The 20,639-nt window shown below is 38.0% G+C and overlaps 4 protein-coding genes across 7 annotated transcripts; 1 reads left to right on the forward strand and 3 right to left on the reverse strand.

The window, feature by feature from the left end:
• Window positions 1-434: 434 nt before the first annotated feature.
• Window positions 435-4,033, forward strand: LOC127952039 (dehydrogenase/reductase SDR family member 7B). Of its 2 annotated transcripts, XM_052550287.1 has the most exons (7): window positions 435-564; window positions 1,233-1,394; window positions 1,502-1,614; window positions 1,786-1,996; window positions 2,877-2,969; window positions 3,063-3,215; window positions 3,322-4,033. In XM_052550287.1, exons 2-7 carry the CDS (start codon window positions 1,241-1,243, stop codon window positions 3,525-3,527), a joined length of 930 nt encoding a protein of 309 aa, XP_052406247.1. In that variant the 5' UTR covers window positions 435-564; window positions 1,233-1,240; the 3' UTR covers window positions 3,528-4,033. The 2 variants fall into 2 exon arrangements, with proteins under 2 accessions (XP_052406247.1, XP_052406248.1); XM_052550288.1 differs by lacking the exon at window positions 435-564 and having other exon boundaries at window positions 571-1,394.
• A 2,540-nt stretch (window positions 4,034-6,573) lies between these two features.
• LOC127952045 (transmembrane protein 11, mitochondrial-like) lies at window positions 6,574-10,206 on the reverse strand. 2 transcript variants are annotated; one of them, XM_052550303.1, is made up of 2 exons: window positions 10,063-10,206; window positions 6,574-7,684 (listed from the first exon to the last, which is right to left on the reverse strand). In XM_052550303.1, exon 2 carries the CDS (start codon window positions 7,675-7,677, stop codon window positions 7,168-7,170), a length of 510 nt encoding a protein of 169 aa, XP_052406263.1. In that variant the 5' UTR covers window positions 7,678-7,684; window positions 10,063-10,206; the 3' UTR covers window positions 6,574-7,167. The 2 variants fall into 2 exon arrangements, with proteins under 2 accessions (XP_052406263.1, XP_052406262.1); XM_052550302.1 differs by lacking the exon at window positions 10,063-10,206 and adding an exon at window positions 9,517-9,669.
• Window positions 10,207-12,296: 2,090 nt separating this feature from the next.
• LOC127952046 (protein NATD1) lies at window positions 12,297-14,796 on the reverse strand. The gene is made up of 3 exons (XM_052550305.1): window positions 14,554-14,796; window positions 13,574-13,692; window positions 12,297-13,462 (listed from the first exon to the last, which is right to left on the reverse strand). The coding sequence occupies exons 1-3, from the start codon at window positions 14,648-14,650 to the stop codon at window positions 13,346-13,348; spliced, it is 333 nt and encodes a 110-aa protein (XP_052406265.1). The 5' UTR covers window positions 14,651-14,796; the 3' UTR covers window positions 12,297-13,345.
• Window positions 14,797-15,514: 718 nt separating this feature from the next.
• On the reverse strand, window positions 15,515-18,235 carry LOC127952041 (probable phosphatase phospho1). Of its 2 annotated transcripts, none has more exons than XM_052550290.1 (3): window positions 18,106-18,235; window positions 17,872-17,909; window positions 15,515-17,245 (listed from the first exon to the last, which is right to left on the reverse strand). In XM_052550290.1, exon 3 carries the CDS (start codon window positions 17,183-17,185, stop codon window positions 16,334-16,336), a length of 852 nt encoding a protein of 283 aa, XP_052406250.1. In that variant the 5' UTR covers window positions 17,186-17,245; window positions 17,872-17,909; window positions 18,106-18,235; the 3' UTR covers window positions 15,515-16,333. The 2 variants fall into 2 exon arrangements, with proteins under 2 accessions (XP_052406250.1, XP_052406251.1); XM_052550291.1 differs by having other exon boundaries at window positions 15,515-17,280; window positions 18,106-18,220.
• Between the last annotated feature and the right edge of the window lie 2,404 nt (window positions 18,236-20,639).

Below are 20,639 nucleotides of genomic sequence, written 5' to 3' on the forward strand. Positions count from 1 at the left end.
CACCTAGGATGACTTCAGGGTGAAGAATTTATGGCTTAATTTTCATTTTTGAAAATTTACAAAACCATTTCATATTTTATATTTTAATTGTATTAATGTTTTATTTTAATTTGAACGTTTTAATAGGTTTTTATTTTTTTGTCATTAAAAAAAAAGTTTTTATTTTTTAGGTTTTTGTTGTTGTTGTTATTTCAGTACATGAACTTAAACTAAATGAAAGTTATAGATGTTGACTTTGCTAATATTTTAAATAAGTTAAAGTTGTTTTATATTCTGCTTTTTATTTTATTTCTGGCAACGAGATCTATTTATTTAGTAATGTCGCAAATGCGACATTTCTCGTTTTCATTTAGTTCATGTACTGAAATATAGCTGTAACCTAAAAGACCACAGGTGTCTATCTTAATTGTCTTTTATTCTGTTCGTTGTTGCAATGTGTTTGCATGCTGGCTTCAGTAGAGGGCGTGATTGATTCGCCCCTTCGGAATTCTATTGGATGGCCGAGATCACGTGATGCTGTTGAGTTCCGGATTCTCCATTCAATCACATAGGTCTTAGTTTACGGTAGGTAATTTGTTTACAAAACATGCCGATACAACGGCCTTAGAGATTCTGACTATTAGAGCTATTTAGATTGTTTTGTGGAAATAAGCTCAGTTGCATAGTGCGCTGAAACGTTACGTTTATACGTGACTTGATACTTAAGATAGCTGCTGTGGATTAATTAGTGTAACGTACTAAAACATTAAATCAGTGATAACGTTACTCTGTATTATCGAACAGACTAAGGCATGTTTTAACAATACAGTGGACACCTGACCACTTTTTCAGTAGTTGCATTATATAGTATTTATTAATGTTTTTAACTCACTTGTTTTTGTGTTTCAGCTCTCATTTGAGTTAAAAACATACTAGTAATTTTATATTACAATTTAAATGATCTTATTTTTATTTTAGCTTTATTTAAATAATTTTTTAAAATATTTATTTCAGTTTAAAAGGTTATAAATTTTTGGTGTGTTTGTGTGTTTTGTTTGTCTCTTTAATTTCTTTTAATGTGTAAGGCAAAGCTATTTTAAATGCTCAACTGGTCACAATTTTTAGGTTTTCACCTTACACCCCAATACAAATATTTCTATGGTGTTTTCACAGAATGCTGCCATGTTCCATTTAGAGATGCTAGGCTGAGTTTAAATATATGTGACAATGCATATCTGTGCATGTGTGTTCAGAGTGACACATGGAGCGTGTGTTAGGTTTAGGCGTTGGGCCACTGGCAGCTGGGACTGTGGGGCTGCTGGTTTTGCTGAAAGTGATCCAGAGACTGAGACACAGGCTGAGTGTACAGGACAAAGTTGTGGTGATCACTGGAGCCAGTTCAGGCCTGGGCAAAGGTTACACAAGCATAAACTCACTTATTACGCTGATCACAATATCTGATCAGTGGCATTTGACTCTAGATCATTGTTTTCGTATTCTCAGTCTGTCTGTTGTGCCTCAGAGTGTGCGCGGCTCTTCCATGCGGCGGGTGCCCGGCTGATCCTGTGCGGACGGGACCACAAGAGACTTCAGGAGGTCGTGAAGGAGCTGGGAAACAAAAACAGTGCGATACAGGTGAAAACATGTCTTGCCAGTTCAGACTGTCCAGTCAAAGTTAAGACTAATTTAATCTTTAAAGCTTTAATTTATGAGAAAGATATGGTGTTATTTACACTAGGGAAATCTATGCAAGCATATATATGTCCAGTCTCTTCACTAGACAGATATATGCTATTTCTTTTTCAGACTTACACTCCCTGCACTGTCACCTTTGACCTCTCCGACACATCTGTGGTTTCCAGCGCCGCCGAGGAGATTTTGAAGTGCCACGGTCATGTCGATGTCCTCATCAACAATGCAGGCATTAGCTACCGTGGCAAGATCCTGGACACCCATGTATCAGTGCAGCGAGATGTCATGGAGACTAACTACTTCGGTCCGGTTGCTCTCACACAAGGTTAGTGGGTCAGCGCAACAATTATATATCTGTTCATACAGTAACTCACCAAGGCTGCATTTATTTGATTAAAATACAGTTAAAACATTAATGCTGTGACACATTATTACAGTTTAAAAAAAACGCTTTCTATTTGCATAGATTTTAAATTGTAATTTAGTCCTGTGAATGTAATGCAATTACTCTAGTTTACTTTCAGTGTCACATGATCCTACAGAAATCATTCTTTTATGCCCGATTTGCTGATTAAAATTAGTTTCTTAGGATTATCAGTGCTGAAAACAGTTGTTCTGCTTAATATTTTTTGTGTAAACCGTGGTACTACAAATGATAGAGAGTTAAAAACCAGCATTTGAAAATAAAATCTTTTGTATCACTTCTGTCACTTTTAAACATTTTCATGTGTCATTGCTGAATATAACTTACAAATAAATGTATAAATAAGTTACCGTTCACCAACTTTTAAACCATAGTGTATGTATATTAATGTAGAAATAATATTACATTTTAAAAAATACAAAATTATAGGCCTATATATAATGTGTTGTAACTTTATACACATTATACAGTCAAACCAAAATTTATTCAGACACCTTCAGCATTTCTCACACTATCACAGTATATTTGATCAATTTATCAATCATACATTATTTTTGGTATGTCACAGTTGACTTTATTTTGCTTTCCTAGTTCACACAAATGAAAAGTGTCCTGCACCAACTAGTAAAAAAAAAAAAAAATTATACGTATATTTTGATATTTATATATTTTGATATGTATATCATCTGGTGTCTGAATAATTGTTGGTTTGACTGTATGAAATTATGTAGATTTTTATTCTAATTTTAATTATTCTAATAAAAAAATTGATTCCATCCAGCCATTCTGCCTTCGATGGTGGATAGACGCAGTGGTCATATTGTTGTCATCAGCAGCGTGCAGGGAAAGATCTCCATACCGTACAGATCTGCATGTGAGTATACGTTCACAAAAGAAGGCATCTCAAGGGAATTCAATGATTTTAACAGAATAACATGTGATTCAGTAACGTTTCTTTTTCTGCCAGATTCTGCATCTAAGCACGCGACGCAGGCCTACTTTGACTGTTTGAGGGCAGAGGTGGAGCGGTTGGGCCTGCAGGTGTCCGTCATCAGCCCTGGTTACATCAGAACTAACCTGTCCATCAATGCAGTCACGGGGGACGGCTCGAAATATGGAGGTGAGAGCATGTTGTTCTTGTCAACATTCTGAGTTCTACAAGAAGATTTGGAAAACGAGTATCATAAATATACAAATTTTACGTTGCATTTTGTGTGTGTCTGAAGTAATGGATAAAACCACAGCGAGGGGGTCGGATCCGGTGGACGTGGCACATGCTGTTCTGAAAGCTGTCTGTCACAAACAGAAAGACGTTGTACTGGCTGGACTGCTGCCTGCTGCAGCCATCTATCTGCGCACACTGTGGCCCTCTCTCTACTTCAGACTGATGGCTTCACGCGCCAGAAAAGAAGACAGAGTGAAGGAGGAATAAGAGAAAACTGCTTCTTTACATCTTCCTAGTCTCATTTTTATGTCTAAAGGTAAATACATAAAAATGGATTTCAGTTGCTCGATGTTCCCTGATCCTTAAAAAACACACCAGTCCTTAGATAAGCAGAACACACATTCATCAAACAAGATTACATCCTATTTAAATCAAATCTTGGCTGGTCGTAAACAGTTTTCATTTGCTCTTCCACAAATGAAGGCCTTGAAAAGTCTTAAATTAATGAAGTTAAAAGTCAAAAATGTCTTGTTTTACAATTCAAATATCTAAACATCCTTAATTCAAGATATATTTATTGAAGATGCAAAATGAAGACATGAAGTCTTGATTTTTAATAAAATGAACAGAATTGAATGAGTTTATCTTTAAACAAAATGTCAGTAGGGAATGCGAGCTGGTTTTAGCTTTGCAATAAACTTGGCTCAACTAAATAGATATTTCTGCTTTTCTAAAACATAAATTCACTTCATTTTTTTAAATTTCTCAGGAAATGTGTCATGTCATTTTTGAGTCTATCTTGATTTTTGTTTGTGTAAAATTAATTGGTAATGGAAATTTCACATTTGATTTTCAAACTTTGAAGTGTCTTTGAAACTCTTACATTTACCTTCATAAAACTCACAGAAGGCCCATGATATTGTCCTGTATTAAGTCATTTGTTTTTTTATAGATTAATTATTAACTCAAATTTATTATTAACTGACTTTTCCACTCCATGCACCCTATTAGACTTGGCGCATTTTCATTTTACCTTTTGCGTACAATTATAAATCAAATCACGTCTCCGTAGTTCCCTTTTTGTTATAAATGATCATATCATCATAATATTCAGGTGGCCCTTATTACAACAGGAAGTTGAAATAAACTGGACGTTTAACGATTTATGTTTTAATAAAGTTCTCACTTGCCTTCTGCCCCAATTATATATTACTTAAAACATTTTCTTGACAACAACAAAAAAAAAAAAAAACAGTAAAAACACGTGTAGCATCATTGCAAGGACCTCGTGATAATCTGGTTATGACAGATGCTCATGACTCTGGGGGGTTTTCTTTTTGGTATAGATGCACCACTCACATGCAGCTCTCAATAAGAAACCTGGAAATGAATGTGGATTACAAAATGGTTGTGCAATTTAGAAACAGTGCAATAACTGATATATAAAGGGGGATTTTACTTCAGGAAACATACCAATGGGTCATGATGTTTGTCCAAATTAAAGCAGTCCATTTGCAACTTCCTTGCAACATTTTAGTATTGAAAAAATGAAGGGAAAAAAACTATGGACTTCGCAATGCCAGCCCTGGTGATTTTTGTCTCCAAATAAGGTTGATACAGGAAACTCAGCAGACATTTCTCTCACAGCAATGTTATTTAAATGGTGTTCAAACAGTCAGTCTAGTCTAAACACAGCAAAAATCCCTGCCTCGTTCAGTTCTTCGTTTCCACCGGTTCACACACCGCTCTAAACTCCCAGATATCAAAAAGCGTCCATGTGCATGAAATACGTGGTACTTTGAACTAGACATGAACTTGGTCTTTGTGAATTACTTCTTTACGTGGTGTCACCTTTTAGGATATTCTAAAACATGCGGTTTTGATGAAACTGAACAATGTTTTAAAAGGGCAAAAAAAATTAAGGCCAAATTAAAATGCTTTTAATAATCACTGACAAGAACCATGCATGTGTCAAAACTTCAAGAAGAATTAGGCGCTGCTAATGCAATGCTCCATCACTTAAGCTACAGGAACAACTAGTAGTAAGGACAACTGAAAATAGTCCCTGTGACATCAATAGTTTTATGAAGCTGAAATATGTGATTTAGTGAGGAGAAGAATTTATTTTGTTTTGTTTGTGCACAAGAATTATTCTAATAGCTTTGTAAAATTAAACTTGAACCCCTGATAACACATTGAAAATTTTACTGATGTCCTTACTATTTTCTGGACCTGGTTACATTTCAGTTACATTGCTATCTATGGAGCATCAGAACTAGTGGTCGACCGATATGTGTTTTTTGACAGCCAATACCTATATACTAGTGGTCAGTTTTCTGACCACTAGTCAGAAAGCTCTCGGATTTCATCAAAAATATCTTAATTTGTGTTCTGAAGATGAACAAAGGTCTTACAGATTTGGAACGACATGAGGGCGAGTAATGAATGACAGAATTGACATTTTTGGGTGAACTAACTTTAAAATAAAGATTGACCATTTTGATCATACCTTTTTCTCTTTGAATATCAAGTTTCAAATATTTTACACTACAATATGGAAATTAAACATATCAGAAAATTAATTTAAGCTCGAGATGAAGGGCAGAGGTGCAGTCATAAAAACAACATGAATAGATGTGAACATGGTACAATTAATTACAAAATACTTTCACAAAGTTGTCTATGCAAAATGTTAAGCAATTGTTATTCAATTAAACGGGTTTATCTGCTAATTCAAGGTATAGTAATAACCAAAAATGTTATAATAATAATAAAAAAAAAAAGATTATCACAGTCTGGAACATAAGTAAATGATAAAACATGAATATATGAGTGAACTATGCATTTCAGATGTGTTCCTTATTACTGCTCATCTTTTATATTAAACTTCATAAGGAAGAACTGAATTTACACTAATCCATTTACTGCCACATTCAGTTCTTGGTTTCAAACACAATTAAAATCTTGGATTTGAAAAGGTGTCCATGTGCATAAAATATACTCTATTTTGTCCAATTATTCAGATTTCTTACGATGAGTTCGCATTTCTGACCCTTAGTTTCCTGTAACAGCATACAGTATATAGGTTTACATCATCACAAGTGAGAAAGTTTTAGGAGTGAAATGAACTATCCATTTCAGATGAGTTCACATTTTCTGCTCACCTTTCATATTTACCTTTCAGAACTTCTTGAGAAGAACTAGATTTAAACTGATCCACTACACTACAAACCACGGCTTGTAAAGCAAATCTGAAGCCTAAAACTCAGATCTGAGCCCTTGAGGGTCAAATAAAGGTGGTCAGAGAAGCCAGTGAAGTTAAATCTCCTACTGTTTAATGAAAAGGTGATGCACCAAAGGCAGGGTACAGTAAAACTACACAGAGGGAGAAAAGAGAGGATTCAAAGGTCATTCTTAAAACATGATCCGTCCGTCTGTCCACCACACATTCAGTCCGTCAGGTCGCTGCCCGGGTGCGGAGCTCCGTGTGGGTGGCAGGTGACGTTTGGGGAGGGTCGCCGGGACGAGAAAGGGACTGGACAGGCGCAGGGAAGGAGCGGGAGGGGGGAGGCTCAAGTACACTGGTGATATCACTTTTAAAGTACAGGGAAAAGGGGAAGATTCATTCAGAACTACAAGCTCCCCCCAAGCCTTCCATCAATCTGTCCAATCTTAAACCGATTGAAAGCAAGACGCTGAAAAAGCGTAACAGAGAGAGCGCCGCTGCCTTTTGTTTTTCCATCACTTTCTCCGTCGGTCCATCCATATGTCTTGTTTGGTGTGTATGTGTGTATCTGCCAGTGTCGGGTGTTTAGTAGTGCTTCTCTCCTCCCTGCTGTGTGTTTGTGTGCGTGTATGCGTTTATCAGTATCTGTATAAGTGTGTGTGTGCGCATGTGTCATAGCGCTCATACGGTGTACAGTTCATAGATCTTCTTGGCACAGTACGCCAGGGCCGCCAACGCTATCGTGTTGTGCAGTCTCTTTCTGTGCACGTCGTCCCGTCGAACCAGAACCACGGGCGAGGAGGAGGTGAGCGTGTGCAGCGGCAGCCGCGAGAGCTTCTGACTGTCGTACTCCACCTGGTATTTGCAGCAGGGGTCGAACTGCCAGGAGATGCCGTAGAGCGTGGCACAGGCCAGGCTCAGAGCGCCAGCAGGGAGCGCCACATAACGGGAGTATTCGGCGGGAAGGGCGAGCGGTGTCAGGAGGCACGCGGCCCCTGCCAGAACGGCGGTTTTGTGGAGGCAATTCCCCACAGCCACCCAGCGGGCCGTCTCGTCTCCGATGCGTGTGGGTTCGATTACAATGTAGCGGTACTGCGCCTCCAGAGCCTGCTCCAGCTCGTACTCAAACTGCTCCTGTGCATTCTCGCCGTTGTAGATCTCGTGGACGATGTAACACTCAGAGGCCGCCATCACTGCCCTGAAGAGAGCGACAGAAAACCAGAATTCGTCAATCTGAATGAATCCAATCCAGATTCTGAAAATTCTGTTTATGAACTATAAACGTTGTGATCTGTTTGACATGTTCATTTAAATGCATCAGATGTAATCTAAACAAAACCCAGTTGGCACAATGAGAAAAAAATAAATAAAAAATGACCAGTTCATAAGATAAAAAACACACATTCATAAGATGTAAAATGGCTAAAAACACATCTCTTCCATTACTTATTTGACTCTCTAACTCTAGACCTCTCCATTCTAATTATATTCTTTTTAAAAAAAAACGTGTCCCTTTTAGACTTGCACACTATTCATTTACTGCTTGTTTAAAAAAAACAACTAGCACTTTTCTAATCTTTTGTGTTCTTTTCTTTTTTATTTATTATACAATTAACAAAACCAGAAAAAGTCATCCACCACTAGTTTGCTCTGTTCTTTTTCTATTCTGTCGGTTTTCTTTTTCTTATATAATATTTTTTTTAAACTTCCTACGTTGTACTGCATTAAGCTAACCAAGACTTGTTATAGCACTTATATATCATTGCTCTTTTGTTGTTTTTGATTTCTTCTGTCCTCATTTGTAAGTCGCTTTGGATAAAGGCGTCTGCTAAATGACTAAATGTCCGAAGAGTATTTTTTAGCTAATATTTAGTAAACATTAAGTCTCCTCTACTGACCAATTTGTAGGACACAAGTAAACATGCTCATGTCGTCAGAAATGTGTAAACATGCTTTCAATGCTTCAATTCTTCATATTATTGATCATTTAACATTTCATGATTATTCCAACTCTACCCCACCCCTACCAAACTGAAATCAACTGGGACATTTACTTGAAGGCTTTTCAGTCCAGTTGAGCCATCAATGTATTCATTTAGTTTCATCTAAATGTAACCACTAAAGATGTACTGTGTGGAAAAACGTATGACTGATTTGATAAGACAGATACTTTAAGAGCAGCCACCTCCTCTTCAATTGGGATGGCTTGCTTTTTCCCCCCCCATTTGTTAATTCTATGTTGAATTTTTCAAAAAGCATTTTAAAATGACTATTTAAAATACAAAATGAGCGTATTTTCTGGTCTTTATTAGTCTCGAGCTGTTTGAGGTTATCTAAATCAGCCAGATCTTCTGAGGCCTGAGTTTACAGACAAACAAGAAATGCGATGTTATAAAAACATAAAGGCTGACGGGAAATTTTCACGTGTACATTGAAAGACATTTGGTTGGTATATATTTAGAAAATATAAAAATCCTGAGCTGCTAAATAAATCGATAGAGACAAGCGAGATCAGTCAGTCTTTAGACACGGTTAAATACATTTAACGCATACTGTCAGTTTAACATGAACTGCATTAAACAACAATATTATTAGGTGGAAAATACCATTTCTTCAAGTTGTCAAGACATTTGCGGGAAACACGAAAGTTGGTATACAAACTATAAACCTCCTGCTAACTGTCATGACAGTGAAGCGCTATTTTAACTTGTTCCTCTCGTGTCAATATGGGTAACACATTCTGCAACAAACATGAGGGATCAGTGTTGAGCCTTCGATGTAACTGCCATAAAAAAAACCACATTTCTGCCGGTCTCTGCACTGCTAATCATTTGAGGGAGCCCAGAGTCAGTAAGCTAATCAAAACTACACATGAGCTCTATTCAAACGATATTTTTAGTGTTTGCGGCTCTACTAAACTCCCAAAGACTTAGTATTTAAAGGATACTAAAATAACTTAAATTCTGCATAAAGCCTAAAAATTTTAACGTCTCGTTTTATGAAATAATGACAGGTTTTAGTCTAGCTGACCTCTCCCTGTTGACTGGGACACCGCGCCTCCTTCCCAGCGACGCCATCTTGAAATTGCAAACGGACTAGACTTGACGCAAAACTCGCGATGAACCGTGGGTAATGTAGTTCCATGCTCCTCCTTTATTAATAATGTTTAACTTTCTCGAAAGCTTCATAAAGACTACAAATCCCGTGAAACGGTTCAGTTGGGGACCCTACCACCTAAACAGAATGTGTAAAGATATTAATATTTGCTCTGTTTTGTTAAAGACACTTGTTTGTAACATATGAAACACATCATTTCGTGCAACAGACTAGTAATTTATTTTGATTAGGGTTAGATCCGTCAGGGTATATAATGTAGGCTTGTGTTTTTGAATAGCGGAGGTGACCAATCCAGAGCAAGGACAACACTATTGGGCTTTTAGTAGGACAAACCATTCCCACAGCGAATGCAAGCTTTTTACAAACAATGTGGTCTGACTAAATGATTTAACTGTTTTGTAGCATCTCCAAAACTTTCGGTCATGTTGTGAACGTGGATGCAATCACCAAGGCACTCACCCATAATGTGGTCGGTTCTCGTTAATGCGGTGAGTCCCGTCCTCGCGCGGAGCTCGTGCACGCGGGGTCGGAGCGGAGCCGTGTTATAACAACTACACGGTGCTCGGTAACACGTGCAGGCTCTGCGCTCCGTCTCCCCCGATAGTGATAGATTTCATAACATAAACACATGGAAACCAATAACTTAATATCTGCATGCATTAATATAAGGGAGCAAACGAAGTGAAATAAATTACGAATATTTTTAAGAGAGAGAGAACCATGGTAATTATAGTCAACTAAAACCGTAATAATTAAGTTTACTTGAAATAAAATATAAATGTAAAAACCTGTAGTTCCCTAAACGCTTTTTAATCCTGATGTATTAAAAATAAAAACTGAAATACTATATATATATATATATATATATATATATATATATATATAGACATACACACAGGTGCTGGTCATATAATTTGAATATCATCAAAAAGTTGATTTATTTCACTAATTCCATTCAAAAAGTGAAACTTGCATATTAGATTCATTCATTACACACAGACTGATATATTTCAAATGTTTATTTCTTTTAATTTTGATGATTATAACTGACAACCAAGAAAAATCCCAAATTCAGTATCTCAGAAAATTTGAATATTGTTAAAAAGTTTCAATATTGAAGAGACACAAAAGGTCATTGCAAAAGATGCTGGCTGTTCACAGAGCTCTGTGTCTAAGCACATTAATGGAGAGGCGAAGGGAAGGAAAAGATGTGGTAGAAAAAAGTGTTCAAGTAATAGGGATAACCGCACCCTGGAGAGGATTGTGAAACAAAACCCATTCAAAAATGTGGGGGAGATTCACAAAGAGTGGACTGCAGCTGGAGTCAGTGCTTCAAGAACCACTACACACAGATGTATGTAAGACATGGGTTTCAGCTGTCGCATTCCTTGTGTCAAGCCAATCTTGTACAACAGACAGCGTCAGAAGCATCTAAAGACAAAAAGGACTGGACTGCTGCTGAGTGGTCCAAAGTTATGTTCTCTGAGGAAAGTAAATTTTGCATTTCCTTTGGAAATCAGGGTCCCAGAGTCTGGAGGAAGAGAGGAGAGGCACACTACCACGTTGCTTGAGGTCCAGTGTAAAGTTTCCACAGTCAGTGATGGTTTGCGGTGCCATGTCATCTGCTGGTTTGGTCCACTGTGTTTTCTGAGGTCCAAGGTCAACACAGCCGTATACCAGGAAGTTTTAGAGGACTTCATGCTTCAACTTTATGGAGATGCAGATTTCATTTTCCAACAGGACTTGGCACCTGCACACAGTGCCAAAGCTTCCAGTACCTGGTTTAAGGACCATGGTATCCCTGTTCTTAATTGGCCAGCAAACTCACCTGACCTTAACCCCATAGAAACTCTATGGAGTATTGTGAAGAGGAAGATGCGATATGCCAGACCCAAGAATGCAGAAGAGCTGAAGGCTGAATTAGTGAAATAAATAAAGCTTTTGATGATATTTTAATTATTTGACCAGAACCTGTATATATAATAAAAAGATAAACAATAGTATAACAATAAAATAGAAAACAATAAAATAACTAAAACGTAAAATATAAAAATAAAGCTATAATTGTATATCTATATGATCCTTAAATGAACAAAGCTTTCTGTAATAATTTTCCTATCCTCTTAATATGTTACAATTCCTTTAGGATATACATTTAGATTTTACAAAACAACAAAAACAAAATGTAATATCCATGGGGGAACATAAAAAAAAAACTAATTAAAAAGTCTAGTAAACTCTACTAGAAAAACCCAAATTGAGTACAATTCACCGTTCAGCTATTTAAAGGGACATTTCATCGAAAATGTAAAATGTAATGAAAATTGTCATTATTTACGCACCCTCATGTCATTTAAGCCAGTATGACTTTTGTTTCTTTTATAAAAAATATAAATATGAAAAGAAAAGTCAATTGTTCACCATTTATTAAAAATTAATGCACCTAGACCCAAACATTGTATTGTTGAACAAAATATCTGCATCTTATTTGTGCTCCACGGAAAAATGTCATATGGGTTTGGAACAACTTAAGGGTGAATAAATGCATAATTTATGAAAAGCTAAATTTTATATATATATATATATATATATATATATATATATATATGAATGAATATATATATATGAAAAAGTACACACACTGATAATGCTAAAATGTTGACATTGATAATTAATGGACAAACACTCATAAATCAAGTTTGATCTTAAAAATGTTTTATTCAAAACCATGGATAGTAATGTTAAGATTACATAAGTGTGTAAAAACAGATTAATTCCTGGCACCTTTAGGCTTTATTACATCACAATTGGTCATAACAGAGCCCAGTTGCTTAATTAAAAAAAAAAAGGAATATCATGGTCATCAATGGTGTCAGCACAGAACAAGGCATGATGGTCCGCTCTCTGCGCTGTCTACCCTGCAAACAACCGATCTTACTGAAGGCAGTTCATCAACTGACTTATTATAAGACCCCTGGGAATTTTGGGAGTAACTAACACACTATACCCTGACATTCATACGCTCATATACGGTTATTCAACACACACACACACGTTACATCCAACCACATGTAACAGAATCCCCTATGTAGAGGTGCTTTATTGTTTTTATAAAGTGTGCATCCTGAGAGGTTCAGCCCTGTGAGTATATGGGCAGGCGATTGTCTCCAGAGTCTGAGCTCTTCACTGGCCATAGAATACAAAGATACACACATGCAAAAGCACAAGATCATCCTAGAAGATGAACAGAAGAAATAGTAGTTTCTGGCAGGACAGTTAGATTGTGATGTCCCTAAAACTTCACACCAGGATGAGTGTGCACGCTCTACACATTTGGGAACAGAAGTACGTGCCTGTATTTATCTTGTGAGCACCACTAAATCTGAAGGAGTAAGGCCAGAGAGGCATATGGAGTCTAACGTCACTCTTCTGATCATATCAAAGCGTTGATATTTTGAGTTCATGACGGGTGTCACAATCCTCTCACTTCTCTGGGTTGGCTTGAAAGTCTGCTCGAGTCACTGGGAAGCTAGTCCACACTCTTGTCAGTCCTCAGAAAACGTTTAATATCTTCAGATCTCACCCCTTCTTAAATCGCTCTCACTTGCAAACAAAAAAACAAATCACTTTCTTTTGTGAAGTTTCAAGACCAGTCAGATAGATTAGGGAATCCCAAAAGATATCCATCCCACCCGATCCCAAATCAGCCTATTAGAATGGAGATTGTCCCCATCTCTGGCTCTCAGTGGAGGACGTGCTCCAGGTAATGGGGGAGAGGGTTTTCTTTGACATATTTCTGGATGTACCAGCAGGTCAAATGGGCTTTCAGGTCCTCCTCCACCACAAAGTCCATTGCAGCCTAGCAAAACCAATCAAAAACTATATGATTTAATGCACACAAGAGAACAACATAACATTATATGATCATGTATAAACCAGTTCACACTGATCTTGAGTAATCTTCTACAACCTTGGCAAGGTGTTTGGCGATCTCTCGTCCCCGGTAAGCTTCAGGAACCTCGGTGTGCTGCAGATCCACAGTCTTCTTCCCCACATACTCGTACAGCAGAACAGCCCTGTCATGGGAACCTTCAATATAGTTGCATAAACATTAGTCAGCGTACAGTAAACAAAGCTATTCGTGACCGTGAAGAACTGCTCAGTCAAACAGGATGCATATCTGTGCTATGTTTTCCATTTTCACCGTCGTAAAACGAGTGCTTTCCGGTCAAATAGTCATAGGCTGGGTTTGTTTCTTTGCTATCGTCATTTTAGTGTATGCAAACCCTCTATTTTCATGTGAAACCCCGCAAGTAATAAGCGCAAGTCTGCTCCTGTTCCTCTGCTGTTGCGACATAATGACATAAACATAGCGACATGAGTTTGCTTTGTACCAAGAGCAAGATGATGGAACAGGAAGTAGCCAAAAGCAAAGTCTGGATTTGATGGCTAGCTGGTAAAATAGGCAACCTAGTTACTAATCCACACAGAGAAGAAAATAAAGCTTGCGATAAAGCAAACGCACGCACTGTGACTGGTCACAGACGAGATTTACTGCAGCTCAAACAAAACTAATATTTGGTGCATGCGACGGATGAATCCGACTCATTAAGCGCTTGTTAAAAGACATACAACGCAGAAATATAAAGAATGAGTTGATGGCGGGAAAACAAACAAACAAACAAACAAAAACAGTTCCATTCCATTCGTTAAAGCAAAATAACTAACGTTAGTTGATGTCATATTGCACTGACTAGGCCTAGGATCAAAGCGTGTGACGATATTTACAAGGTAATGGTAGAAGTGGAACGGATTTTATTAGATAACGTGTTTACCATGTTGAGAAGCGAAATATAATAAACAAAAGGCACGTTTTGCAGGCTAACACACGGTGGCTTGTCCTCCTTCCCCCCGCGACCACCATCTCGTTACATCTGACGCATTACTGACCGTTCAGTCGGATGCTGAATTGTCGTCTTTTCTTGTCGTGCTCCACTCGGAGAGGAGTGTTGATGGCCAGGACGTTCATCTGTGCAGCGTGGGCCATAACGACTGTAGGTCAGCTGTGTGTCAGGGAGCCGTGGTGAAAGGCGCATTCATGCCTCGCCGAGGTGAAGACGAGCATTTGATCTTGCGAAAACACTCCATCCGCGGAAATCAGCTGTGAAGTCACGTGTTCGCCGCTGGCCAATCAGGACAGGCGCGTTGTTTTGACACGCCCGGTCTCTTTAAAAAGAGTTAGACGCGGCCGCCAGGTGGAGATATTTGCTGTTTAGTTTTTTCTTTTCTTATTAGAAAATATTTTATTAGGCATTTTGGGAACTTAGTATATAAACGAGTACAATAGGCTATATTACAAAGGTATTTGAGAAAAAAATAGAATGTTGTTTTTTCTATTCTTGTGTAAGTTACTGCCTAATCAAAATCAAAATATGATGATGCTTTTAGTTAATCATTTCTTTTTAGCTGTACTTTATCCTTAAACAGGCCTAATGTAGTAAGAGTGATGTAAATGCTAATTTAAAATGAAATAATTCGTTTAATCTTTCTCTCAATGATGTTGAGATGATGATGATATTAAAGTTTAGCTTCAAAACTCAGAGGACAAAAGATCTCAAGTTTTGTCTCCATCTCACACTCATTCATTGGCGAGTGTCATATGGTTTTATAGCAGTTAACGCTTTATATTTCAGTCCTGATTTCAACTGTGCAAGATAAATTTCGCTTTGTACTGACAGATTGAGATCTGCTGACAATGATTGTTTATTGTTGGATTTAAGTATTGTAAAAACAAAAAGAGGAAAGTACGCTTGTTAAACTTATTTTAAAAAATGGCAATATATATTAGTAGAAGGTTAAAAATCCTCTATGATACAAACTCATAAGTTGAACTGGTTTTTAAAAGGGCATATAAAAGCAAGAGTAAGGAATGGTTTTATTAATTTTTTTTACTCCTATGAATGAGTTGGATAAGATTAAAGACATTCAGAAAGTAGAAAATGTATTGTGAGTGAATGGCTTTATAACCATGCTGGTGATGTTCAGAGGTCTCAGATCCATAGTCTCACTTCCAGAGTTCACTGACTTTGCATAAGAGAAAGGAACAAACACAGACAAACAAAAATTCAGCATAAGTTAAAAGTACAACACGTCCTGCCAACTGAGGATGGGTTCAAGTTTACTATTAAAAACCATAACATACAATAAACACAGTATTTCAACAGCAAAGACTAACCATCTGAAGTTCTCATTAGTAAGATGATAATTTTAGTGAATTAGATTAGCATTTTTCACATAAATAATCACCTATAGCACCTCTCAGATTTTCATCTTTAAAACTACATATATGTGTGAATGACAGTACAGTACAGAAATTGGTCCTAAGCATAATAATAATAATAATAATAATAATAATAATGCATTTAGGGATAGACACCACTGGCCAGTCTTAGTGTTAATACAAACAGATTTTAAAAAGTCTACGCTCAATCATATGCACACATTATAAATCCATTCTCATTTGGATGTGTCTGTGTATTTAAATGTAAGTTTATAGCAGTGTTATTTCAACTGTACAAACAATGCATCTTATTAAAAGACCATAAACAGCCTGGCAGTTTCTAGACAGAACTAAGCTGATGCATATTTGGCAAAACCAAAAGAGTTTGCAATGTACTCTAGAAAGCCCTATACATTATTAGGGCCTCATTTAGGTGCCTGTATAATATATTTAGGGCCTCTCTAATATCTTCCTCAGGGTGTTGATGACATCTTCTCCACTGTTCCAGGGCACCACACTGGCCTTGAACTCTCCAGGTTTGGCTTCCTCCATCTCCTGGATCAGTTTGTGCATTGGAAAGTCCCTGCGTGGGAATGCAATGTCACCCGGTGACAGTGTGAGTGATGGGCAAAAGTCATTGGCCCCATCGCCCACATACAAAACCTTCTGGTACGGCCGTCCGCTCCTCTCTCGCACGCGCTGGGCCACGTACTGCCTCACCACTACCGCTTTGCACATGTTCGGAGGGCATCGCAGGCACTCATGGGAGTGGAAGGGGTGAAGCTGCAGCCGCCCATTATCATCAAAGTGAGCTGGGTTGGTGAAAATGCGCAGAAATAGCGAGTGGAAGCCCAGGTGCTGCAGCCAAGTCTCGATGAACACAGTATTGGCGTCTGACACACAAATGACTTCAAAGTCCCTTGAAGGCTGGGAAAGCAGGAAATGCATCAAAGTGGGGATGCCTGGGCAGGGAGGGAGTTTCTTCACTGTGTCTCGAATAGCCGCCGGGGTGACTCCCTGTTCGGCGAGGTAAGCCAGCACACGCTGCATGTACTCACTGTAGTGGCCAGAACGGTAGGTGTCCTTCAACCAGCCGGGCAGGACTCCACCAGGCGCCACAGTAACCATAGAGTCGTCGCTGCACTCGTCCACCAGGGTCTCGTCAAAGTCAAAGAATATGAGGAAACGCCTGTCGTTAGGGGGCGGAGCCTGAGCTCTGCTTCTGTGCTGGTGGGGCTCCTCCACTCCTCTAGGAGGATGAGGTGGAGAAACACAGCAGTTGAAGACAGAGTCCCGCATCATGGATGGGAGGGAAGAACAGCACAGATGTCTTTTAGGTCCTTCACTCTTTTTGCTCTTCCACTGCAAATGAAGAGAGCAATCCAGTTATGCCAGAACTTCAAGCAGACAAAAGAAAAAAAGAAGAAGAAAACATAAAAAATGTAGAATGTGGTTGCAGAATAAAAAACAAGACATGAAAAACAAGTTTTTACCCCCACATACAGATACAAGGCCACATATTTATTTTAAATATTGAAAAATCGGGCATTCACTCAGCTGAATTCAAGAACTGAGATTACATTTAAACTGAGTTTCTATGACATTTTCTTTTGAGTCGTCTCAAAAGTTAGAAAATATAGACATTCATTTAATATTTAGTTATATTTTCCTTAAAAGACAAGCCGTCTTATAGTTGTCTTCTTCTTAAATTGTATATATTTTAATGTATTTAAAACACTGATTTATATTTAAACTGAGTTTTTATTAAGTGACAATCTCACAAATTAGAAGAAAACAATGCAATTCTAAAATTTGTGTCAAGAGCATCATCTCAGATTCATTTATTTGGAATTGTTGCCATTTTAAAAACTGCTATCAGGTTGTGGGACATATCGTGTCTCATGTCAACCAATATCATAAGTCGATTCACAGAAGGAGTTTTATAACTTTTAGACTTGTTTATGTATATTTATGATGATGCAACTCACCTCTTTTCACCTTAAGCTCGCCGCCGCGCAATGTCAATCTATAACAGAAGAATACAGAGAAATATGACTTTACATTTACCAAACTATAGCCTACTCACAATTGTTTTGAGAACAATCTCGTTAAGAGTGAGCGTTCACAAAATGTGCTGTTAAACGATACAGCCGACTGAAACAGAAGTTAGATGACAGCGTGATTATTTTATGTCTCGCTCTAATGGTTTGTAATCAGAATACCTTGAGCAGGACGTCCCGTCTAGATGTTCATCACTACTGATCGCCGCCTTCTGCTTCTGCCTGGTTTCTCAAAAGTGCTGGAGATTTATGTTCCGACCCTGTCTGGAGCCACAGTGACGCACATGGGTCGGCCCCGCCTCTCTTACATCACTGCATCCACGGAGAACCTCAGCGATGCGCTCCTGTACACATCACCTACCGCCAGGGGCGTCGGACTGTGGGGGTAAAGGGTACCGAGTACCCAGGGCCCGAGGTGGGGGGGGGCCTTAAAAGTCAGTTTTCTATACATACATATACATGCACTAACATTTGTATAGCATTTATGTTCAAATAAAAATGTTCCTGTGCAAAACTAAACTTGTAGTTAGGCACTGGTTTGGTATAACAAAGTCATTTTCATTCTGTGCAGGGCCCCACCACCCCTCTCAAATCAATGTAAATGGTACGACCCGCATTCAGGCGCTTCAGCTGCGGACCAGCGGTGAATCAGTTAATGAGACAGGAGCATAGACAGTAAAATAAGACAGGAGCTGGAGTTAGCCGTGATATGAACTAAGAAGACAGGGGAAGAGTCATGTCTTTCCTTAAGAAAGGAAAATCAGGGGCTCATAAACGAAAATAAACGAAGATTAAAGAGAGAAAGGCAAATGAGGGCAAGCAGTTGCTCAGTCAGTTTTTTGAAAAGAGAGGTGAGCTCCAAATGCATAATCGAGCATTGACATCGTTTTAACATAAATATCTACTCTTGGAGGAGTTCTCCCCAGAGTCAGAAGTTTACATGAAAACACTGTATATTTCCCTCCATTGTCAAAATCTAACACCCGCGAAAACACAGATCGTTAGCGCCTGTTTTACCGCATTGTTATGCAAATTAGCTCGCGCACGCTCAGGACTGTTATCAGTTTAATGCACTTCTTAATGATTGAAAATTACTTATTTTAAAACGTAAAGACTGAATGTCTAGTTTGGTGGTTAGTGTACCCTGTGATTCTATAGTCTGCATTTATTTTAAACAGACAAATAATCAGCAATTAACTTGTACTTAGCCTACACTTTAAAAAAGGTATTATGACAATAAAGGATATTTTAGCAACCATTTGAAGCCATATATTTCAGTTCCAGACCCTGCAGCAGCAGGCCCCTCATCATGGCCAGGTGAAAGCAGTGACAGTGAGGTGGATGTGACAGTGAGACAAGGTGAGCTTTTAGCGGAATTGCCTGTTTTAACACTTAGTAATTAGTAATTAAGTGTTAAGAGGAAATAAGCAAAATAGGTACATTGTTATTGTACACATTAAACTTTAAAGGGGCAGTTCACCCAAAAATGAAAATTCTGTCATCATTTACTCTCCCTCAAGTTGTTCCAAACCTGTATGGTTTCCTTTCTCCTGCTAAACACAAAAGAAGATAATTTAAAGAAGGTTGGCAATTAAACAGTTGCTGGTCCTCATTGACTTCCATAGTATTTTTTTTCCTACTATGGAAGTCAATGGGGGTCCATCAGTCGTTTGGTTACCGACTTTCTTCAAAATATCCCACCCATTGGTATCACTATGGTATTTGGTAAGGGGGCCCAGCAAGATGGTTTGTACCCAGGGCCCAAAATTTGGTGCTACGCCCCTGCCTACCGCTACAGCCTTGACAGATACAATACACAAGGAACGATACTTATTTAATGAAGGTAAACAAATCAGTCAAAACTGGACTGAAATGCCGCAAGGTAGCCTATTTATTTGTACATATTTTTTTGTACATGGAGTAGTCTACTTTCATATAATTTTTTTTTGGCTTAATATACGTATTAACTTTGTTGCATTAGAATATTTACACTTCACTCGTCTTAATAAAAAAAATTGCCAATTACAAAAGCACATTACAACATTTGCTACACATGAATAAATACACTGAATGCACATTGCGTTATTTATGACTCGATTTTAAATGTTTTTTAATGGATGTACAATTTAACCGAAGGTGAGTGCACTTTGTATTCAGAATCACTAGGGTGTTTAGTCTTGTAAGAACATCCTGTACTTCACTGTTCCTTCTGTAGAGAAATGCTAATGACAGCCTGTTAAAAACGGGTATTTTGGGAGGAGTGGAAAGGGGAACTAGTTTGTCATTATCACCATCTCTAAACAGGACAGTCTTGACAGCCTATTTGATGAGGTTTATATCTACACTCTACATGCACATGAACTCTTCTGCAGGTTTATGTTGGGCAGAGGATACAAAATGAGACTATTGATTTATTCAGTAAGTATAAGGGCATCTGTCGATGCTCTACACAGATAATGATATCAAATCTATGACAATGTGACGAAAAACACTGAATGCAAATGTTCTTTGTTTCATTATGATCACAGGAGTTCAGTGAGTTCAGGACACTCTCTGATGTGTTATTTCTGCATTTAAAACACACACACACACACACACACACACAATAGAGTGTGTTTTTTTTTAAACAAAGCTAACCTTTTTATGTTTAAATTTTTTTAAAATTATTTCTCATTGAAAAGTGCTTGCCTAATTTT

The sequence above is a fragment of the Carassius gibelio genome, chromosome B3 (assembly GCF_023724105.1).
Source record: "Carassius gibelio isolate Cgi1373 ecotype wild population from Czech Republic chromosome B3, carGib1.2-hapl.c, whole genome shotgun sequence".
Taxonomy (NCBI): Eukaryota; Metazoa; Chordata; class Actinopteri; order Cypriniformes; family Cyprinidae; genus Carassius; species Carassius gibelio.